We start from the raw sequence: 20,505 nt of genomic DNA on the forward strand, positions 1-20,505 counted from the left end.
TCGCTCGCAGTGTTGCTGTGCTCTCATACGCCTGGTATCGCCATCGAGCTGTCTCGTGTCGAGGGCAGCATGCTGATCCTTACGCAGGTGCGAGCGGGTGTGTTGGCGAGTCGGAGGGTGAGCCGAGGTGGATGGTGAGCTTGGGGTGGGTTGAGGAGAAAGGAGGAAGGAGGAAGGCGAGACAAAGGAGGAAGATGAGATGAAGGAGTATGGTAAGGCAAAGACGTAGCCAGCACGCTGTAGCAGAGTATTGATCGCTGATCGCCGCTGTGGCGTGCGAAGCTTGGACGCATCACCTCGTGCGTGAGCGGACTCATCAACTCGTGCGCAAGCGGCCCCATCAACCCGTGTCTCACCACCTCGTACTTGCCTGTTTGGTGAGATGTGGCAAGCAACGGAGCGCCCACGGAATTTGAGTTGAGAGGGAGCGCTCACGGAATCTGAGTCGAGACGGAGCGCTCATGGAGTCGGAGAAGGCACACAAGGAAGAGTGCTCAGGGAATGCTAGCATACGAGCAACAGACTTTCGAGCAATGCAATACTGCAGTCGAGTGATTGGATTTGGGGTTGGCAGATGAGACGGAGGCGAGGTGCCTGACTCGAGCGAGAATGCATGAATGCAACAAAGTGAGTTGACTCGTAGAACACTCGGAGGATGGCGGAACTTGAGCAGAGAAAGACAGGTCGGTTGGAAGATGAATAGAGTGTTAGAACGATGGGGCTCAGAGATTAGCATTGCAAAGTCGTGAGGTCCACAACCAAACAAGATGGTAAGAGAGTATGTGAATAGCTCAGGATCATGAGCAAGGTGAAGAGGGAAGCGAAACGGGGCTCAGAATACATAGTCGATACTATGACGAGGGAAGACATTGTACTCGAATTGACGGCAAGCTTCCGATCTTGAACTCAAGGCGCGAAAGATGCAAACATAAGGATAAGTAGTGTAAGCTCGTATACTGCGTGCATTGGACCAGGAGGGGCACGGTGGGGCGTCGGGGAAGCCAGCCGATGCTGAAGAGGCAAGGAGCGAGCGCCGCGGTTGACGATGACGGCCGGAAACAAGGACCAATGTCGGACCCACAACCGACAAAGCGGGATGCGGCAGTCGCCGAGACGCGTTCCCACCGCTTGATCAGCGCGCCCATCATCGACCGTGGCGATTATCCTCCACCCCTCCCTCGTAGTACGAGATCTACATAGGAAATGGTATTTTCTGCTTATCCAAGCTCATCGCGACTGAGAGAACCCAACAAACCAAATCATGCAAGACAGGGAAAGAGTGAGTTCCCCTTCGAGATCATCAGCGGCGGGGGAATCGCGCGAGGGCGTCGATTCGGCGGGGGAAGCAATGACTGACCCATAGACCAGAAGTGGGGCTCGTGCGATACACTGACGCGCTCGAAGCGATTTGCCGAAGACGTCGATAGTAAGAGCACTGTCTCGACATCAGGCGGTCGGGGCCCAGTACGAGACAGCAACGCAAGCGTGACTTGCCGACAGGCTCAAGACGCCAAGAATACGAAGGGAATAGGCACAGTGAGTATTGCATATAGTTACCGAGCACAGGAAGCCCGCGACGAGCCTTTAAATCGCTTGAGCATAGCGCGAGCATACTACTACTTTACCCGCGCCACAGGCCGCTTCGCGGTCTGCGGCTTCCGAGAAACCCGTCGACTCATCGAACGTCTAACAGAACATATGAAATGCTTTTTGGGTACTGAAACCGCCATAGGACCTTTGGTACATCCCGAACGACGTTCCTCAGCATATCAACACCTCTCCCCCTCGACTTCCAACTTCCATCGCCTCGTCGGCAGTTCTGTGCTCCAAGCCCTTGAAACGCGGAGCTTCGGACATGGTGCGCCCGACTGAACTTTGACGCTGTCGAGGGGAGCGGGGATGCCGGCGAGGGAAGCGCGGACGCTGGCTCGCGATTTAGCTTGTTTGTGGGGAGCGGGCGTACAGCGCTGGTCAGCTGGCGGGTGCAGACATCGAACGGTGAGTAGCATGAGTCAAGCAGTCCGCGGTCCGCGTTAGCGAGGTCGCCGGAAAAAGTCTGATCTTTTGTCTTTCGCCGCGCTGGCTAAAAGCCTGCTATATGCGGTAACCTGGATTTCAACCGCCATCCTCGTGCGCCGGGAAGCCGCAGTACGACTACAATAGGTAGGGACATCCTCTGCATTGAGCTACATGCGTCTGACTATGGCCCCCTGAGTTTCTTCCTCAGATACCCTCAAACTCGCGAGCAAACCGACAAATGCGCTGTATGTGCGGTCTCCACTTCGCAGGACCCAAGGACGCGTACAAGCGGACCCACCCGCTCTAAAACACCTTCCCCTAGCCGAGGAGGGTCACCTCTACGCTTTCTCGCACTTTGGTATGTGCACAACGCCCAAGTACACAATCTGCCACCGCTGCACCCCACGCCCCGCCTCGCCTTGCCGCGCGTCTTCCACCGCCCTGGAGCGAATTCCGAGCGGCGATCAGGTTTGATGGGATCATTTGTCATGCCCGAAACGCGGAAGATCCGGACGCGCCCTCAGGGAACTCTGCAGGGAAGGGCAGAATATGCACCGCTCTGTATTTGCGGGCGAGTCTGCGCGGCGGAGTCGGAAATCCGGGCGAGCGGTCAACGAAGGCCCTCGCCGCGTCAGTGGGGCATCAAGCGGACGTTGCTGAGGATGTCAACAAGTTCGTGCGCTGACTGGAGGTGTATATAAGGCGAGGTGAGTAGCCGGGTTTCCTCAGTTCCCCAGCCTCCTCTCCTCCCTTCCACCTTCACCTCCCTCTTCCTTTCTATCATCGAACGCGTGTCCTACTGCCATCCCCCCCTCCCAACGTCTTTGCTCTATCTCGTCCCCCCTCGCTTTCGCCGTATTCGAGGCTGCTTGCTAGATGGCCTCGGCGCAGCGAGTCTGCTTTCCAAGGTGTGTCCTGGCTTTTCTACTCTATTCATTGACGCCTTAATAATCCTTTACAGTTGCCGAGTACTGTGGAACACGCTCCTCTGCATCCAGGCTCAGAGCGAAATCGCCCTTCGGTGAGTGTGAACTTCATACTGCCTTTCGTAATCGATATAACGCGTTCATAGGTCTTTCTGAGATTCCGACGCGTTTGCGATGGCGCTCGTTGTGGTGCTCCCAGGCACAGCTCTCACCCGATGAACTGACTTTGACCTGCATAGGGCGGCACGGCATCCGTTCAAGCGAGTTGCTTTCGATGCCACGGCTCACCATCGAGCTCCCCCTCGATGACCTTCTCAACATCATCTCATTTCAAGATACCTTCGGCTCATCGTGAATGACATTCAAAGTGTGTCAAATCGCTTCGCTTGCGTTGATTCGGCTGACTGAAAGCCCCAATGCAGATGCCAGCAAGTCAACACTATCACCCACCATCGAGCTCCCCCTCGACGACCTCCTCAACATCGCCGCGGACTTCTACGCCTTCAACCGCTTACAGTAGCCCTTCAACGTTGATGCGACGGTGCGGGCGGATCCGATGGGTAAGCCACGCCTACGTTGAACTTGAGCAGATATCTGATCCCCTCGCGTCCTCGCCCTTCACGCGGCACAGCGACTGCCTGCCCGAGGTCGCCGATGTCACGACACGCGGCACGGTGACACCCATCCCGTAAGTCTATTCAGATCTGTATATTACACGTGTCGCTCACAACCTTTCCTCTTCCCACCACCATGCTCGGACGCGTCAGCGCGCGAACACGACCGCCGCTGCGCCTTTCGACGACGGCTGCGGGGACGACCGTATGACGCCGTCGCTATAGTCAGCCTTGACCTTCTACGAAGACGGACGAATCGACAAGGTGCGCGCTGGGCAACGCCTTGCGGGATTCTCGAACGCTGACGCACGACCGCAGAGCATCGACGACGCCTCCAACTGTTGCACAGCGAGGGATTCGCCACCGGGAAAGGACGGCTCGAGCGGCAGCGAGGTCTTCGAGCTCGCTCGAGATCTCCTTGCACCGGGAATTCGCGAGCCCATACATGATCAGCCACGCCGTGTACGAGTTCCCGACGCCCAATCTCGCGCATGCGGCCATCCTACACGACCGCTATTGTCTCAACGGGTGAGCTTTGCATTTGTTTTTTCCGCGGTGCGGCGTCATGTTGACCTTGATGCAGATTTTTCCTTCCAGTCGCAGAGGAGCGACCGACCAACCGCGCGAGTACGCAGCGGTATCGTGCCGGTGGTCGTGCGATCCGTGATTGAAAAGAATGGTAAAGGTACGTGCCGATGGTTTTCCGGTTCCTTTCAACGCTCACAGGTGCCGGCAGACTCACCTATGACGGCCGCGTGCGCTGGGACGCTGCTGTGGTGCAGTACACGGCCCCACTCGATTAGTGGGCGATCCCACAAGCGCTCACCCTCAGCTTCGGGATAAGCAGCAGGTATGTAACGTCGTCTTGCTGGTACTCTCACCGCCGAGACTGACTTTCACGCCGTCACTGCAGGACACGAGAAAGCGCCGTGGGCTCAAGAACAAATCGCCAAGGAAACACCACGCGACAGCCTCGCCGAGCGCGGTCAGTATACACTCTTTGTGTGCCGAACTGAACTGACGCGACTCAGGAGCGCACTGCGGCACTCGTCGGACAACGGCAAGGCTGCCCCCGCTCCCGTCGCACGGCACTCGAAGACCGTGGTGGACTGCAGGTGCCGCAGACAGAGGGAGGGGGAGATTATGCACGCACGGCGCGCGATGCGACTCGGTAAGCCGAAATCATGCCCCCTCGCGCGCCGGGTGCCCGGCTTGTACGAGAAGATACGCGGAGAAGGGAGACCATGGCCGATTATCGCGCCGTTGGAGGGACGGGTGACGTCCTTCTTTTCTGGGTACAGAAGCGGACGTAGCCGCGTCGTAGCCAAGTCCTCCCCCTCCCCCTCCACCCATATTTCCCCCTTGTCATCTCGTACTGACCTGACCCTAGAACGAAAACCTGACATCGGCACGAGCCGCGCTTGCAGTTCACGCGTCGGACAGACATGACGGTTGGGTAGATGGGTGGGGGGGTGCGCGCAGACGCTGGGAGAAGGGGAGTTGACAGGTAAGCTATCATGATGCAATTCAAAATTGCCGAACGGACTCGCACTCATGACAACCCATCACGTAGGTATCAAAAGTACCTCCCCGTCCCTTTCAACAACCTACGAACGCCGGCGGAGAGTATAGCAAGACATAAGAGGGTGGGCGTGGGGAGTCAGGCCCTGCCCCCTCGTATTGTAAGTCTTTTTGAATTATCGATGCGCCTTCACTGACCGAAGAAAAACCTAGATGTACGGGGTCACATCGCCCTCACTCCGCCTCGCCTTTCGAAGGGCGAGGGAGGCGACTAAGACGGCGGCGAAGGGGGGAAGAGGGAGGGGGGCGAAGGCCCTTACCCACCTCAACTGGTAAGTTGTGAGAACCTCTCTGCACGACGAGGCTCACAACTCGATAGAATTCTCCAAAAACCTCGCACTTTCCTTTTTCCACGGGCAGGAGAGGGCGAAGGGGCGAAGGGGGAATGCGAACTGCGCGAATGGGAGGGGGCGCGATGCCCGTGCGACACGGTGAGTGCCCGGTCAATAGTAAATCGCGTCGTACTCACACTCGCGCCAGATCCTTGACAACTGCACCTTCAGGCCGTCGCGGAGGCCCCACTCGCGGCAGTAGACGAGCGACGGCGGGGGGAGGGCCGGATCCTTCCCTCGAATGCGCCATGAGCTCAGCGCTTTCCAAATAGACAGCAACGACGGCGATGCGATAACAACGGGGACCTCGTCTGGAGGTGGAAGGCCAAAGGGAAGGAGAGCGAGGGGGAGGGTGGGAGAGAAGGGAAGGGAGGCGAGAAGGCAGAGAAGGAAGGGATAGGGGGAGGGGTAAAATCCCCCCTTGCTAGGCGCGTGCGGGGGCGAGGCGGGTAAGTACGCCCTTGCAAGGCCCACGCAGGTACGTGGATTATGCACGACGCGATCGTGAACTGACCTTTTCCACGTTTCGAGGCCTTCCCCACCCCCTCCCTTCGTAAGCGCGCGCGGGGGGCAGCGTTTTGGGGACAGCGAGCTCAAAAGACTCGGTGAGTCCACCATCTCCTTCACTTCGCAGAGGAAAACTCAACGGCGTTCAGTTTCAGTGCGTGCGAGAAGGTGGGGGAGGGTGGGGGCGTAGTCGAGGTCTTCGCCACCGCCCTTTTCGATGAGTACAGCGCTTTTTCAACACCTGTAATGCACTGATGAATGAGTAGCGCGACTGAGCTCGCCTTTGCAGCTATGCGAGACGGAGAAAGGGACGCGAGGGGGTGGTTTGTGGCAAGGAGGGGTGGGAGGAGCGGGGGGAAGGGAGGGTAGAGGGGTGGGTGCACGCGCGTGAGTTCTCCGCGTGCATTGAAGACGCGGTGAGCTGCATGCCGAGAGGGGAGGGTGCATCACAATCTCCCCTCGTCGAAGGGGAGGGATGGGAGGGACGGGGGTAGCGAGCATCTCGCACGGCGCGCAAAGACGGAGGGGGTGAGACGGGCTTCACACGTCGGTAAGCTCGCGGCGGGCGGGGGAGGGAGTAGCATGTCTGTAACGTAGGTAGCGACACAATACAATCAAGTTTACCTTCTCTTTCACATCGACGACGCGCGCGCAGCGCGCAGGCGGCGACCGCCGCCTCGTCGCGGCCCCCTTCGCCCCCGCACTCCGTCGCATCACACCAGGCAGGCTGTTTTCAAGGAATGTGTATTCGTCGTAGGCAACCCCGATGTGTAAAAGTAAGTAATCCGATGCCATGTCTACGCACATTAGGAACAGCAGAAGGGTATAGTAAAGTGTAGAGTCGAGGGAGGGGAACGGGAGGGGGGATGCCTCGTCTATGCCGAGGGCTTGCGGGCGATCATGAGGTACATGGGGGTGAAGAGCTAGGACCTCGATGAGCAGGAGCGAATGGAATAACGAGCACTGAAGACGTACCTTGGTCTGGCCACCCTTGACGAGGGCATCCTGCGCGACCTTGAGCTGCTCACCGACGTCGTGCGTGCCCTTCGGCACCATACCAAGCATCTCGATGATCTTGAGGCCGTAGTGGGTGACGAACTTGCCCGTCGGGCTGATGCGCCAGACAACAAAGAGGTCCCAGAGCGTCTGCGCCTTGCTGATATCGCCCTCGAGCGGGTAGTACCACGGCACCGGGTCGTCGCGCTCCGCCAGGTCCTCCTCGTGCTCGAGCTCGAAGCCGACCTCCTTGACCGCGTCGCGCGCCATGTGCAGCGGGCGCATCTCCGGGATGCCGTTCCCGAGCTCGACCTGGTGCGCGAGCGCCTTGTGCGCCGGGTTGCTCGCGTCCCAGGCGTCGGTCATGACCCACTCGTAGCAGCCGAAGACGCCTCCGGGCTTGAGCACCTTGAACACCTCGCCGTACACGCCCGCGAAGGACGGCGCGTGGCAGGTCGCCTCGACCGCGTACACGGCGTCGAACGCGTTCTCGCCGAACTGCTCCGCGAGCTTCATGAAGTCGCCCTTCACGAACTTGACCTGGTTCTCGAGCCCGGCCTCCTTCGTGTACTGGCGTGCGCGCGCGACCTGGGGGCGGGTGTTAGGCGTGTTCTACTGCTGATGCGCACACACGCACCTGGAAGTCGTTGTTGTTCAGGCCAATGATCTCGACGTCGGCGAAGCGAGCGATCTCGCGCGCCGGGCCGCCAACACCGCAGCCAATGTCCAGGACACGCATTTTGGGACGGAGGTTCATCTGTGCCGCGAGGTAGTGCTCGTGGCGGGCGAGCGACGCGGCGAAGCTCTCGCCCTTGTAGAAGCGAGAGAAGTGGAAGGAGCGGCCCCAGCCATACTCGTACAGCTGCGTAGCGCCGTCGTAGTAACCTGCGCGCGCGCGGCGTGAGCGACGTCCTCGTGTCAGCCGCGTTTCACGCACCGTTCACGACATCCTGGTAGCTGTCGACACGGTTGTCCGTGTCAACGTCGCCCTCCTTGTTGATATCCTTCTGCCAGAACTTGCTGTAGTTCTCGATGCGCGAGCCAACGCGACCGTCTGCTTGAGCTTGAGCAGGCATTGTGAGTGTGATAGGAGCAATGAACTGACCGTCAGAAATCGGCCCACTCCGCTATTGCGTTGCAGCTACCTCGTTTGAGCGCATGTGAGGTTCATGAGACTGCTGGGTCCAGAGTATATCATTTAAGACCTGCTCTTAGCACATCGGTGGGCAGAACCTGCAGAATGAGGGGTGAGGGAAGAGGACAAGAGGAGGCAACGCTATCTGTACGCGTTACGCCCGTCGCGGCAGTCGCAGTCGCAGTCGCAGTCGCATGCCTTCTCGGGGGGTCGCGTCTGCATGACAGCTCGAGCTCCCCCGCGATCGCAGGACGCACTTCCCCGCCAACCCGCCATCTCGTCACCGGCGACTCGCGCCGACGTTCCGCACTCACATCACACACGCGCACAAGTCACATTCCCGCCTTGTCCATCTCCTCATCGTCGTATTCACTCTACGCCTACCGCTACGCCTACCCTAGCCCCGCCCGCCTACCCCTCCCCTAAAAGACCGTTCGGCAATTCCCGAAAATCCACTTTTTTCGCCCGGCCCAGAGCTCCATCCCCCCTTTGCGTCGCGCGAGCGGAGCGAGCGCTTAAGCTGCGCGTTTTCGGCCATCCGACAGGGCGGGATTGGCTCTGGTGAGTACCCCTCCCTCCCCTCCTCCTCCTCCCCCTTCCTCTCCTCCTTCCCTTCCCCTTCCTCCCTCTCCCCTCCTCCCTTCTCCCGAGCCGAGGGGAGAACGGAGGCGGGGAGAGCAAGGACGGGGAACGGAAGGGGAGAGGCCCCGCGTCAGTACCCGCATTCTCACTCACCGCGCGTCCGCGATTAGCTTGAGCTTGATGGTAGTCACCGAGCGAGTTTATGTAGATGTCCCGTGTATCGACGGAGAAGGCGAATGAAATCATTTGCGCTCGCGCTCGACGTCCGAGCTGCTGCGATGGGGGGTAAGCCGGGGCCGGTGTCGACCGCGTGCGCTCGGCGCCACCGTGCATGTCGAGAATGCTATCAGTCCCGTAAGCTTTCCATTTACTCGTTGCATGCTGACCGAACGCACCGCAAAGCCCGCCGCCATCCTCGCGCTCGTCCCGTCTCGTGGTCCACCGTCGCACCGATCCCATCGACGGCCACGCTCGTCTCGTCGATCCACGACTCGCCGGCTCTCTCGCTCGTGTGCGCATCTCGTCGGGCTTCGCTCGTGCTTGTCTCGCTGGATCGTGCTCGTGCTCGTCTCGCTTAACCGTGCTCGTGCTCGTCTCGATGAACTGTGCTCGTGCTCTCGTCGGTTTTGCTCGTGCTCTCTTGTCACTCTTGCTCGCGCTCGCCTCGGGCCTTGCTCGCAGTGTTGCTGTGCTCTCGTACGCCTGGTATCGCCATCGAGCCCTCTCGTGTCGAGGGCAGCATGCTGATCCTTACGCAGGTGCGAGCGGTTGTGTTGGCAAGTCGGAGGGTGGGCCGAGGTGGATGGTGAGCTTGGGGTGGGTCGAGGAGAAAGGAGGAAGGAGGAAGGCTAGACGAAGGAGGAGAGAGAGGGATGAAGGAGTATGGTAAGGCAAAGACTTAGCCAGCACGCTGTAGCAGAATATTGATCGCTGATCGCCGCTGTGGCGTGCGAAGCTTGAACGCATCACCTCGTGCGTGAGCGGACGCATCACCTCGTGCGCAAGCGGCCCCATCAACCCGTGTCTCACCACCTCGTACTTGCCTGTTTGGTGAGATGTGGCAAGCAACGGAGCGCCCACGGAATTTGAGTTGAGACGGAGCGCTCACGGAATCTGAGTCGAGACGGAGCACTCATGGAGTCGGAGAAGGCACACAAGGAAGAGTGCTCAGGGAATGCTAGCATACGAGCAACAGACTTTGTTGACAACGGTTGAGCAATGCAATACACCAGTCGAGTGATTGGCTTTGGGGTTAGCAGATAAGACGGAGGCATGGTCGTCGACTCGAGCGAGAATGCATGAATGCGACAAGGTGGGTTGACTCGTAGAAGGCTCAGAGGATGGTGGAACTTGAGCAGAGCAAGACGGGCTGATTGGAAGATGGATAAAGTGTCAGAACGATGGGGCTCGGAGATTAGCATTGCAAAGTCGTGAGGTTCATGGTAAGAGAGAAAGTAATTAGCTCGGAATCATGAGCAAGGTAGACGGCAGGGGAAGAGAGAAGCGATACGGGGCTCAGAATACATAGTCGATGCTATGACGAGGGAAGACATTGTACTCGGATTGACGGCAAGCTTCCGATCTTGAACTCAAGGCACGAAAGATGCAGACATAAGTGTCAGGACCCGACTCTTTTCCAGTCAGTACACTGCTCTGCTGTGCTAACCAGTGCGACGCTGCCACTACAGAGCCTCGGACCTCAGTATATAACCGTCTATTCCTGTTGTATTTCCTTAGACTTGATATTTTGTTGAACCCACTTGAACACCTCGCCTCGTTTCGCCTTCGCCTCGACTCGCCTCGGTATTCGATCTCCACTTATTATCCTATTCTATTCATTCCTCCTTGACGCCCTTTACGACTTCGTCGAACCCGCCTCAAGTCGGACCTGACATAATATCAAGTCTCTCCTATCGACGACTGTCCGAACGGCGCCACGATGGCCACGGAAACCATCACTCAAGAGGAAGACGCTCTCGCGCAGAACGCGCCGAGAACCTCCGACACGATCACCCAGAGGGGTTATCGAGGACCAGTACCCTTACCCAGCACAACACTGCTTCAGGCCGAAACCTCCCAACATGGCGGTGTCGGCATAGCCCCACGCACAGCGGGGTCCTTCGCGTCCGACATGGAGAGACCCCACGCTCGTATCAACCGCCTAGCACCTCAGAGCACTGATCCCTCCGTGAGATTCAGCAGGGCAGACGACATGTCCACCCCGGCCCGCAACCCCGATGCGATCGGGACCCAAACCCTCACCGCCCGAACGAGTCGTCCAAGAGGTGAACTCGCTGAAGAGGCGTGGAGGGTCCTAAGGGCGCTAGGAGCCGCGTCCAACGAACGAGTGGAAGCCAACCCTGCCGAATTCTACTTCGAACTGGTCGGGTGGCTACGCGCGGCAGCCACGAGCTTCCTGAGGGGACACGTGTCCTCGTCATACCTGCCTTTCTTCAATAACACTCGACTAGTCCGTAGACTCAATGAAGTATTGCACGCAACCACCGGAGCGTCCGATCCCATGAACTTGCAAGAATACGATCTTACGGAAGTAGTACAACGAGCGGAGCAGTCACATCGCTCACCGATACAGATTCTCAGCGAAGCGGGGGTTACCGTCCTAATCACTAACCAGGATCCCATAAGAATTGGAGAAGTGTCAGCCAGTACTAATCGCCCCACAGCCCCCCAACAACGAGCAACTCCTGAGCAAGCCGAGAGGGGAGAACGAGGCAGTACTCCAGGGGAATCAGCGGGAGGAAGGCCCGATCGCGGTGCGTTACCTACCACCGCCCCCGAACGATCGTTCATGAGTCGCAGGGAGAATGTGAGCCTCGAAGGTCCCCCAAGCGATCAACTTGGGCACGTACCACGCAGCGAAAGGAGGCAGTCTACGCTCTGGGACCCCGATCGACTTCGCCCCGAACCCGCTAGACGAATCCCCATTCCCCCAATCGCCAGTACTAACGGAAATCGACCATACGGATTCGTGGCCTTCCCGTCGACTCGAGGACCCTCTAGGCAACCCACTACCTCCACCATAGCGGAAGTACCATCGCCGTCCCTCGTACCCACTTCCCCCCTCACTCAATCCAGCTCACGTAGGGCAACCTCCCCGCCGATACGGGTATCCCAACCCACGAACAACCTTCCGGGAAGAAGCGATGCGCCCAGTAACGAGGGACCGCTGTATTTCGGATCCATTCCCCGCGACCCTTCCCTAGCTAGACAAGCGCCACAAGACGACAAACGAACCGACTCCGTTCACTCCTCCGTTGAGTACTCTCGCGCGATCCCGGGATACCTTTCCCCCTCACACGCCCCCTTGCATGATCAGGCTGACGACCGAGTAGAAGGATCCCCAAACCACGCCTACCCACCTGCCACAAGTAACCCATACATCGCGCAGGCGCGACGGGACGCATGGAACGCCGGAAGCGCGAGTCAACAACACGACATATTCCACCCAAGGACTACCTACGCAAGAGGGGGAGGCCCGCCGGACGAACCAAGCCACGACGACGAAGACGAAGGCCGTCCGCCATCCAGAAACCACCCATGGAGAGGAGGCGCTTCCCGGGACGACCAGCGTGACCCCTACGACAATCCCTTCCGCGGAGGGGGCCCACCAACAACTGGACCGCCGGGAGGGGGACCACCTTGGGGAGGACCACCAGGGGGACCGCCAGGTGGCGGGTACCCGGGAGGACCACCGGGAGGGCCGCCAGGAGGACCGCCAGGAGGGCCGCCGGGGGGAGGGATGCCCCACAACTACTGGGAAGCCCCACCACCATGGTTATGGCAACTGGCGCAAATGCTAGGGCAGGGACGGGGACGCGGCGACGACCAGCGACGAGAAGACGAGCGACGACGCCATGAAGAGCATCGCGCTCGCGAGGAAGAGCGGCGGCGACGAGAGGAAGAAAATAGGCGGAGGGAGCGCGAAAATGAACGCGAACGAAAAGCCCTACAAGACGAACTGACCCGCGAAAAACAAGTAGAGCTCGCCAAGCCCGACAAGTTCTCGGGACGGGACCCCACGCTGTGGAGAGGGTGGGTCGACTCGATACACCTCCACTTCTACAGCAAACCGCTCACCTATGGATCAGACAGGGCGCGAATCCTTTTCGCAGTCTCCTACCTCACCGACCTCGCAAAGGACCATTGGCAAAACCTAGAAACCTTCCACCCGGAACACCTCGCGCGAAGCGTATACGAGGAGTTCATCCATGAATTTGCACGTATGTTCGACCTCGCCGACCCACAAGCTGACGCATGCGCAGAATACGAGACCCTCGCGATGGAATCCAATGCGCGATTCACAGCATTCATTGTGCTTTTCGAAAGCGTCGCACAGCGAACAGGATACAACGAGGTACATTGGATGACCCGTCTCGAACAGAGCATGCCAGATCGAATACTCACCGCCGCGCAGTACGCCCCGTCCCCCCGCAACTTCCGCGAGATGAAAAACCTATACACGGTACTCGACAACAAGTACTGGCAAGACCGACAAAAGCGGGAGGCGCTCCAGAAGCGAGCCCAGTATCTCGCTAAGTCGATCCCCAATACAAACGCTAACCGTTTCCTCAGACGGCCGGACACTCGCACCTTTAGCCCCCAACCAGCAAACACAACCCCACCACTACAAACCAACGCCACGCCAGCGCGTAAAACGGAAGGAGCAACCCCACCTGCGGCAACAGCTAGTGGAGGACCAACCAACGTTCGAAACCAGCCAAATCCCAACGCTCCCCGAATGACGTATCGCCAACTCACGGGCCTAAAGCGAGAGGAAATGGATCGCCTACGACGCGAGGGGCGCTGCTTCGGGTGCAAACAGACGGGGCACAACTGGGGAGATCCGGTATGTACCGTACCCAAGCCGGCGATGGGGCGGTCCACTTACATCTTCACAGATGGACAGCTGGCCGTGGAATGGGAAGAAGAGAGGACAGCGGGGCAAGCCTTCTCGAACAAGGAGTCCGACCAAGAAGGGGAGGAAGAAGAGTGGTCGGAGGGGGAAGAGCCGCTCGAACAAGGGGAGGACTTCGCCGCGTCGTATAGCTACTCGGACGAGGAAAATGCCCGCCGGGTCTAGAGTACCAACAGAGCAATCTAGTACCCGGATCACCCAAAGCTCTGACCGAGAATGACCCACAATTCCTCAACGCGGTCGCACAGCTACCATCGCGTTCATCAAACTCCTTCATTCTCGACGTGGGGATTATCGAAACAGATAGCAAGGCGGAACATGCTCTCATCGACACGGGGGCGACCAATAACTTCGTCGACGCCGACGCCTGCGCAAAGGTACCACACCTTCGAAGAGCCTTACCCAGAGAAATTCCTCTAACGCTCTTCGACGGCGCGCCTTCGTCGGCAGGAAACCTCAAACATAGCATATCACTCTCGGTAAAATTCAAAGACGGAACCATACACAAAGAAAATTTCCTAATTACCCGCCTGCACGCGTCCACTCCTATCGTCCTGGGACTACCCTGGCTGAGAAAGCACAACCCCACCATCGACTGGACCACACTTTCCATACAGTTCGCACCCTCCCTTCGGGCGATGATATTCCAACCCACAATACGCCAAGAAAGGAATAGGATTGAAGAGCTACCGAGGGATGAACCGGACGCGGTAGGGGATACACCGGATGATCCGCGAGTAGTACTGGAAAGCGTAAGCGAGAATCAGCTCCCGAGAAACCTCAACGAGCCACTAGCCTGGGACCAACCTATGTACGCACCGCAAGGGAAGAACTCGAAGCAGCGGAAGCGCATAAAAAGCAAAACAACGAGATCGCCTCCGACACCAATCTCGCCAGCGCCCCCTAGCACAAGGCTCGTGAGACCTTCGAAGTATATGGGACGAAGAGAACAGCCCAAGAGGAGAGGAAGGAGTCGCAGCCGAAGTCAGACCCCGGACCGGCGAGAGGGAAGAGAACCAGACGCACACAAGGGGGGGAATGAAGAAGGCGAGAGAGACTCACCCTCATCGGCAGACGCGGGCTTCACGCTCATCGGAGCAGATCCCATGTCGAGGTTGATACAACAAGGCGAACCCGTCTACCTCCTATACCTAAGACCAGAGGGTGAAGAGAAAGCGTGCGCGGCCTCGACGCCGGATTCCCAACGTCAGGAAGGAGGGGGGACAGATCAACTCGACCATGACTTACACTCACACGTGCCGGAACAATATCACCAGTTCAAAAAGGTGTTCTCGGAGGAAACGGCTCGAGATTTGCCCCCACATCGCGGAGAACACGACCATAAAATTGAGCTGGAAGACGGCACAACTCCACCCTTCGGGAAGATCTACAATATGTCAGAAAAGGAGCTGTCAGCGCTGAAAGAGTACCTTGACGAAATGTTGGGGAAAGGCTTTATTAGATCTTCGACCTCTTCCGCAGGAGCACCCGTACTCTTTGCGCCCAAAAAGGACGGCAAGCTCAGGCTCTGCGTGGATTATCGGGGGCTCAACCGAATCACAAAGAAGAACCATTACCCGCTCCCCTTAATCGGCACGCTCGTCGACCGCCTCCGCGACGCGAAGGTGTATACCAAGATCGACTTGAGGTGGGGATACAATAACATCCGCATCGCGGACGGCGACGAATGGAAAACAGCCTTCAGAACACGCTATGGCTCTTTTGAATATCTGGTCATGCCATTCGGAATGACGAACTCACCGTCGACTTTTCAGCGCTTCGTCAACGATATATTTCACGACATGTTGGACGTGTTCGTGGTGATCTATCTGGACGACATTCTGGTATACTCGAAGAACGACGCCGAACATACGGAGCATGTCAGAAAGGTGCTCGAAAGACTCCAAGAGCACGACTTACACGCAAGGCCCGAAAAATGCTCGTTCCACGTTCGCGAAATCGAGTACTTGGGAATGATTATCACTCCCGAGGGAGTGAAGATGGACCCTACCAAGGTCAAAACAGTGCTCGAATGGCCACGACCCACCAGCGTTAAGGAACTCCAGTCCTTCCTAGGTTTCGCAAATTTCTACCGCCGATTCATTGACAATTACTCCGGGATCGTCCACCCCCTGACACGACTGCTCAAGAAAGGCCGCCAATGGGAATGGAGCGATAGCTGCGAAGAGGTGTTCAGACTTCTCAAAGCCGCGTTCACCGAAGCGCCAATCCTACGGCACTTTGATCCTGACTTACCAGTCGTAGTCGAAAGCGACGCCTCGGACTGGGCCATCGCAGCTATCATCTCCCAGCTCGACCCTCGCGACCAAGAGCTACACCCGGTAGCATTCCACGCCCGCACCTGTTCGCCAGCGGAATGCAACTACGACGTGTATGATAGGGAGTTGTTAGCCATAGTAGAAGCATTCAAAGTGTGGCGGCCTTACCTCGAGGGCGCGAAACATCGCATAGAAGTCTACTCTGACCACAATAACCTTCAGCATTTCACGACCACAAAACAACTCACCCGACGACAAGCGAGATGGTCCGAGTACCTTTCCACCTTCGACTTCATAATCCACTATCGGCCGGGACGACTAGGCGGAAAACCGGACGCTTTAACACGCCGACCCGACGTGTATCCCAAAAGCTCGTTCAAGGCCCAGGCCCAAGCTTTCAACGAGAGGATTGCTATTCCTGCGGAACGCGTCAGCGCGGCCCACATCCTTGACGTCGCCGCAGAACTCGAGCGCATAAAACGCGCGCAGCAGGACGAGTACATCCAGAGGGGGAGGGAGGAGGCAAAGGATAGACCGGAGGGCGCGTTTCGGTATGACAAGGAGAAACAACTCCTACTCAAGGACGGACATATTTACGTACCTGACCAAGACACACTCCGACGCGATATCGTCCACGCCCGCCACGATCACCAGCTAGCGGGACACCCGGGAGTACGCCGCACGATGAGCCGCGTAAGTCGAGAATACTTCTGGCCAGGAATGAAGGCCGACATCCACAACTATTGTGTGACGTGCCCGGATTGCCTCCGCAACAAGGCAAGTCGACACAAGCCCTATGGCGATCTTAAGCCCCTGCCAATAGGCGAGAGGCCATGGTCGTCCATCTCCATCGACCACATAGTGGAGTTACCGCTGTCCAACGATTACGACGCGATACTTGTGATTGTATGTCGACTCACCAAGCAAGCAATATTCGTGCCTTGCCACACCACGGACAAAGCCCCCGAATTCGCCCGCATCTTCATCAGAGAAGTCTTCAGCAAGCACGGAGTGCCCGCGGATATAGTATCCGACCGAGGAGCGCTGTTTGTATCTGCGTTCTGGAAGGAGTTGTGTAAGGCGCTCGGAGTCAAAAACAACTTATCCACGGCGTATCATCCGCAAACGGATGGACAGACAGAAAGGGTCAACCAATCGTTGGAACAGTACCTACGAGCATACGTCAACTATGAGCAGGACGATTGGGAGCCACAACTACCGGTGGCGGAGTTCGTCTATAACGACACTCAGCACTCGAGCACGGGAGTTACCCCGTTCTTCGCGAACAAGGGATACCACCCCCGACTGTCGGTGGTATACGATTCTATCCCTGATCATCAAGTCAACCTGATTGCGAAGGACTTGCAAGGCTTACAAGCTCACCTGAAGGACGAACTCATGAAGGCAGCCGACAGCATGAAGCGCCACGCCGACGGAAAGCGAGGAACCACGCCACAGTGGAAAAAGGGGACGAAGGTTATGCTAGATCTCCGCAACGTGAAGACCAAGAGACCCACGAAGAAACTGGACTACAAGCGATTAGGCCCTTTCCCCATAGAAAAGCAAGTGGGAACTCACGCTTACCGCCTCAAGCTACCCCCGGGCTTATCTCGACTTCACCCCGTTTTCCACGTATCCCTGCTGCATGCGATCCCTGAAGACACGTTTGCCAAAAGACCCCCGCAGAAGGCGCCTCCAGTCGAAGTGGACGAGGAGGGCTACGAGCAATGGGAGGTGGGAAACATCCTGGATTGCAAGCTGTTCACCTATGGCAGGACGAAGAAGATTAAGTACTTGGTCGATTGGAAAGGATTTGGACCCGAAGCACGCACCTGGGAACCAGTCGAAGGACTGATGAACGCGCCAAAGAAGATTGACGAGTTCCACAAAAAACACCCCGACAAGCCACGTACGGTAGAGGGGTGGGAGGCGCTAAAAGGCAAGACAAAAAAGAAGGGGAAACGCCCAACACGCAAATAATTTATAGCGCACAACAGGGAAGGGAGAAGCACGACCCATAATTATCCTACGACCATGGAGACACAAATACGAAGCCCATATATATAAGGAGACCGTAAGTTAAAGAAGCCACAAACACCCACTACACCCAGGAACGCGACCAAGACGAAATATACCTAGTCCGGCGACATGAGGTCGCCATCCTCAGCGATCTCCCCTTCCTCTACCTCCTCGAAAAGACGTTCGCTGCGGAAGCGCGACCCGGAAGCCACTGGGCTACCGAGATCCTCAACGGCCATATCCGAGATGGACCGCGACGGCGAATGGGGGTCAGAATAAGGTGGCGGCGGAACGGCAGCAGGACTAGTGGTGACCTCGATCCACGCCGACCGAAAATAGTCGCGATCCGACCTCATATGACGATAGAGGGAACGAGGGACGCGCGAGTTGCAGAACTCCTCCAAGAGCTGCAGATACCGGGTCTGAAGGGCGAGGTACTGCGCATCGACTTCGCCAGAGGAGCCTTCCGCGGCTGCACACAATGACGTGTTCCGCTCCTCGAGGCCTGCGAGAGCCTGCTGGACCCAGTACAACTCGCGCTCTCTCGCGGTGAGGCCGATGCGCAGGAGATTGCGGTCAAAGGTGACTCCCCGAAGAGTATCCTTGACCTCCCTCAACTGGGCATGCGCAGCCGCGCGCTCGTCACCCAGCTGAACCAAGGCAGAAGACATGTCCGCCAAGCGCCCCTGCAGGTCGTCGAGCTCCTCGGCCCCCCGGGTCAGACGCCCGCTAAGCTCATCCACGCGGTCACGCTGCTGCTCGAGCACCAATCCCGACTGCTGAAGCCGAACGTCCCGCTCCTCCACCGCGCGACGATGCAAAACGTTCTGGAGATTCGCCTGCGCAAGCGCGGAACTCGCCGCCTCTGACTTCGTCCTCCAAGTGCGCGTCTCCTCGCGGAGACGAGAGTTCTAGACGCCTTGTCAGAAGAACGAAAGCATTCAAACAGCGCAGCCCACCCACCTCGAGTTCCAAGCGAGCGAGATAGTCAGGAGAGGGGAGCAAGACAGCGGGGGAAGGGGGAACCGAAGCGGAGGGGAGGGAAGACGAATGGGGAGGAACAGGAAGCGTGCCGCCGCCCTCAGCCACCGAGCGAGGAGCCCGATGGGGTTGAAGGGGAGCGATCAAGGGCAGGGGAGCACCGTAACCCACGGCGTGGTGGCGGGGAATGGGAGCGCGGTGAGAAGAAGCCTTGGAGCTGGACATGGTGGTGGTGAGAAAGGGGATAAGGAACGAACGACATGGAGGCGCACCCTTTTATCCCAAATCCTCAACAACTCTCGCCTTGAGAACGCAGTAAGGCCAACCTATCCACGCCTGCGAGCTCTCGACCCCGAGCGGACGAATCGATCGACCAATCCGAGCCCCGACACCTCCCCCATAACTCGGCGAGGACCTCTCACAGTATAAAATGAAAGTCCAGGCGGATTAATCCGATCGGAAACCACACAACTCCTGGGGAGGGACACGTACCGGCGGTAAAAGACGCGGTCAGAAGCACCAGCCCTCCCGATGCCGATCCAATCCAAGTAACGAGACGATTGCAACGATCGACCCAGACTGACGCCTCGTGAACATCAGGAGGACGACCCTCGCAAAAAGTCGATCGCGCCAACGAGGAAAAGGGAAGAGATCTAACCGAAAAGATTATCTAACCGAGTCGAAAGTCTGGATCTACGCACCGCAGGACGAGCCTAACACGCCTCCCCTTCCACCTAAGCTACAGGGAGAAAGGAAAGACCATAGCCCACACGATCGAGGGGCAGAGAGCAGAAGGGCAACTCGACGACCAACTTCGGCATGTCCCGGACCTTACCGGCACCGAACGCGCAACCACGGTCACGAGACCCCACGCGAGCCTCGTCGACTCGGGGAGTCGAGTTTAGAGGGGGGGGTAATGTCAGGACCCGACTCTTTTCCAGTCAGTACACTGCTCTGCCATGCTAACCAGTGCGACGCTGCCACTACAGAGCCTCGGACCTCAGTATATAACCGTCTATTCCTGTTGTATTTCCTTAGACTTGATATTTTGTTGAACCCACTTGAACACCTCGCCTCGTTTCGCCTTCGCCTCGACTCGCCTCGGTATTCGATCTCCACTTATTATCCTATTCTATTCATTCCTCCTTGACGCCCTTTACGACTTCGTCGAACCCGCCTCAAGTCGGACCTGACAATAAGGATAAGTAGTGCAAACTCGTATACTGCGTGCATTGGACCAGGAGGGGCATGGTGGGGTGTCGGGGAAGCTAGCCGATGCTGAAGAGACGAGGAGCGAGCACCGCGGTTGACGATGACGGCCGGAAACAAGGACCAACGTCGGACCCACAACTGCCAAAGCCGGATGCGGCAGTCGCCGAGACGCGTTCCCACCGCTTGATCAGCGCGCCCATCATCGACCGCGGCGATTACCCTCCCCCCTCCCTCGTAGTACCAGATCTACATAGGAAATGGTATATTCTATTTATCCAAGCTCATCGTGACTGAGGAGACCTGGCAAATCACGCAAGGCAGGGAAAGAGTGAGTTCCCCTTCGAGATAAGCAGCGGCGAGGGATTCGCGCGAGGGCGTCGACCCGG

At 57.9% G+C, this 20,505-nt stretch overlaps 9 protein-coding genes across 9 annotated transcripts; 6 read left to right on the forward strand and 3 right to left on the reverse strand.

Moving 5' to 3' along the window:
* Positions 1 to 1,261: 1,261 nt before the first annotated feature.
* SCHCODRAFT_02670968 (uncharacterized protein) lies at positions 1,262 to 3,465 on the forward strand (the record flags this gene model as incomplete). Its single annotated transcript, XM_050346625.1, has 10 exons — positions 1,262 to 1,279; positions 1,369 to 1,536; positions 1,733 to 1,858; positions 1,940 to 1,998; positions 2,228 to 2,264; positions 2,342 to 2,691; positions 2,884 to 2,927; positions 2,981 to 3,040; positions 3,185 to 3,296; positions 3,357 to 3,465. The coding sequence occupies 10 exons, from the start codon at positions 1,262 to 1,264 to the stop codon at positions 3,463 to 3,465; spliced, it is 1,083 nt and encodes a 360-aa protein (XP_050198447.1).
* Positions 3,466 to 3,695: 230 nt separating this feature from the next.
* On the forward strand, positions 3,696 to 4,362 carry SCHCODRAFT_02704336 (uncharacterized protein; the record flags this gene model as incomplete). Its single annotated transcript, XM_050346987.1, has 5 exons — positions 3,696 to 3,764; positions 3,807 to 3,823; positions 3,878 to 4,087; positions 4,143 to 4,213; positions 4,286 to 4,362. 5 exons carry the CDS (start codon positions 3,696 to 3,698, stop codon positions 4,360 to 4,362), a joined length of 444 nt encoding a protein of 147 aa, XP_050198448.1.
* Positions 4,363 to 6,854: 2,492 nt separating this feature from the next.
* SCHCODRAFT_02512248 (uncharacterized protein) lies at positions 6,855 to 8,051 on the reverse strand (the record flags this gene model as incomplete). The annotated part of the gene is made up of 4 exons (XM_003028685.1): positions 6,855 to 6,902; positions 6,955 to 7,563; positions 7,613 to 7,860; positions 7,913 to 8,051. 4 exons carry the CDS (start codon positions 8,049 to 8,051, stop codon positions 6,855 to 6,857), a joined length of 1,044 nt encoding a protein of 347 aa, XP_003028731.1.
* A 399-nt stretch (positions 8,052 to 8,450) lies between these two features.
* SCHCODRAFT_02052203 (uncharacterized protein) lies at positions 8,451 to 9,326 on the reverse strand. Its single transcript, XM_050341628.1, has one exon. The coding sequence runs from the start codon at positions 9,209 to 9,211 to the stop codon at positions 8,522 to 8,524; it is 690 nt and encodes a 229-aa protein (XP_050198449.1). The 5' UTR covers positions 9,212 to 9,326; the 3' UTR covers positions 8,451 to 8,521.
* SCHCODRAFT_02052206 (uncharacterized protein) lies at positions 9,184 to 9,649 on the forward strand. The gene has a single exon (XM_050341629.1). The coding sequence runs from the start codon at positions 9,291 to 9,293 to the stop codon at positions 9,579 to 9,581; it is 291 nt and encodes a 96-aa protein (XP_050198450.1). The 5' UTR covers positions 9,184 to 9,290; the 3' UTR covers positions 9,582 to 9,649.
* A 972-nt stretch (positions 9,650 to 10,621) lies between these two features.
* On the forward strand, positions 10,622 to 13,793 carry SCHCODRAFT_02712119 (uncharacterized protein; the record flags this gene model as incomplete). The annotated part of the gene is made up of 1 exon (XM_003029001.3): positions 10,622 to 13,793. Exon 1 carries the CDS (start codon positions 10,632 to 10,634, stop codon positions 13,791 to 13,793), a length of 3,162 nt encoding a protein of 1,053 aa, XP_003029047.1. The 5' UTR covers positions 10,622 to 10,631.
* Positions 13,794 to 14,188: 395 nt separating this feature from the next.
* On the forward strand, positions 14,189 to 14,479 carry SCHCODRAFT_02474067 (uncharacterized protein; the record flags this gene model as incomplete). The annotated part of the gene is made up of 1 exon (XM_050342726.1): positions 14,189 to 14,479. A coding segment is annotated over one exon (291 nt), but the record flags the coding sequence as incomplete, so codon positions are not given.
* A 2,907-nt stretch (positions 14,480 to 17,386) lies between these two features.
* Positions 17,387 to 17,887, forward strand: SCHCODRAFT_02513342 (uncharacterized protein; the record flags this gene model as incomplete). Its single annotated transcript, XM_050343290.1, has 1 exon — positions 17,387 to 17,887. One exon carries the CDS (start codon positions 17,387 to 17,389, stop codon positions 17,885 to 17,887), a length of 501 nt encoding a protein of 166 aa, XP_050198452.1.
* Positions 17,888 to 18,042: 155 nt separating this feature from the next.
* SCHCODRAFT_02670971 (uncharacterized protein) lies at positions 18,043 to 19,132 on the reverse strand (the record flags this gene model as incomplete). The annotated part of the gene is made up of 2 exons (XM_003028684.1): positions 18,043 to 18,837; positions 18,890 to 19,132. 2 exons carry the CDS (start codon positions 19,130 to 19,132, stop codon positions 18,043 to 18,045), a joined length of 1,038 nt encoding a protein of 345 aa, XP_003028730.1.
* Positions 19,133 to 20,505: the final 1,373 nt, after the last annotated feature.

The sequence above is a fragment of the Schizophyllum commune genome (assembly GCF_000143185.2).
Source record: "Schizophyllum commune H4-8 unplaced genomic scaffold SCHCOscaffold_10, whole genome shotgun sequence".
NCBI lineage: Eukaryota > Fungi > Basidiomycota > Agaricomycetes > Agaricales > Schizophyllaceae > Schizophyllum > Schizophyllum commune.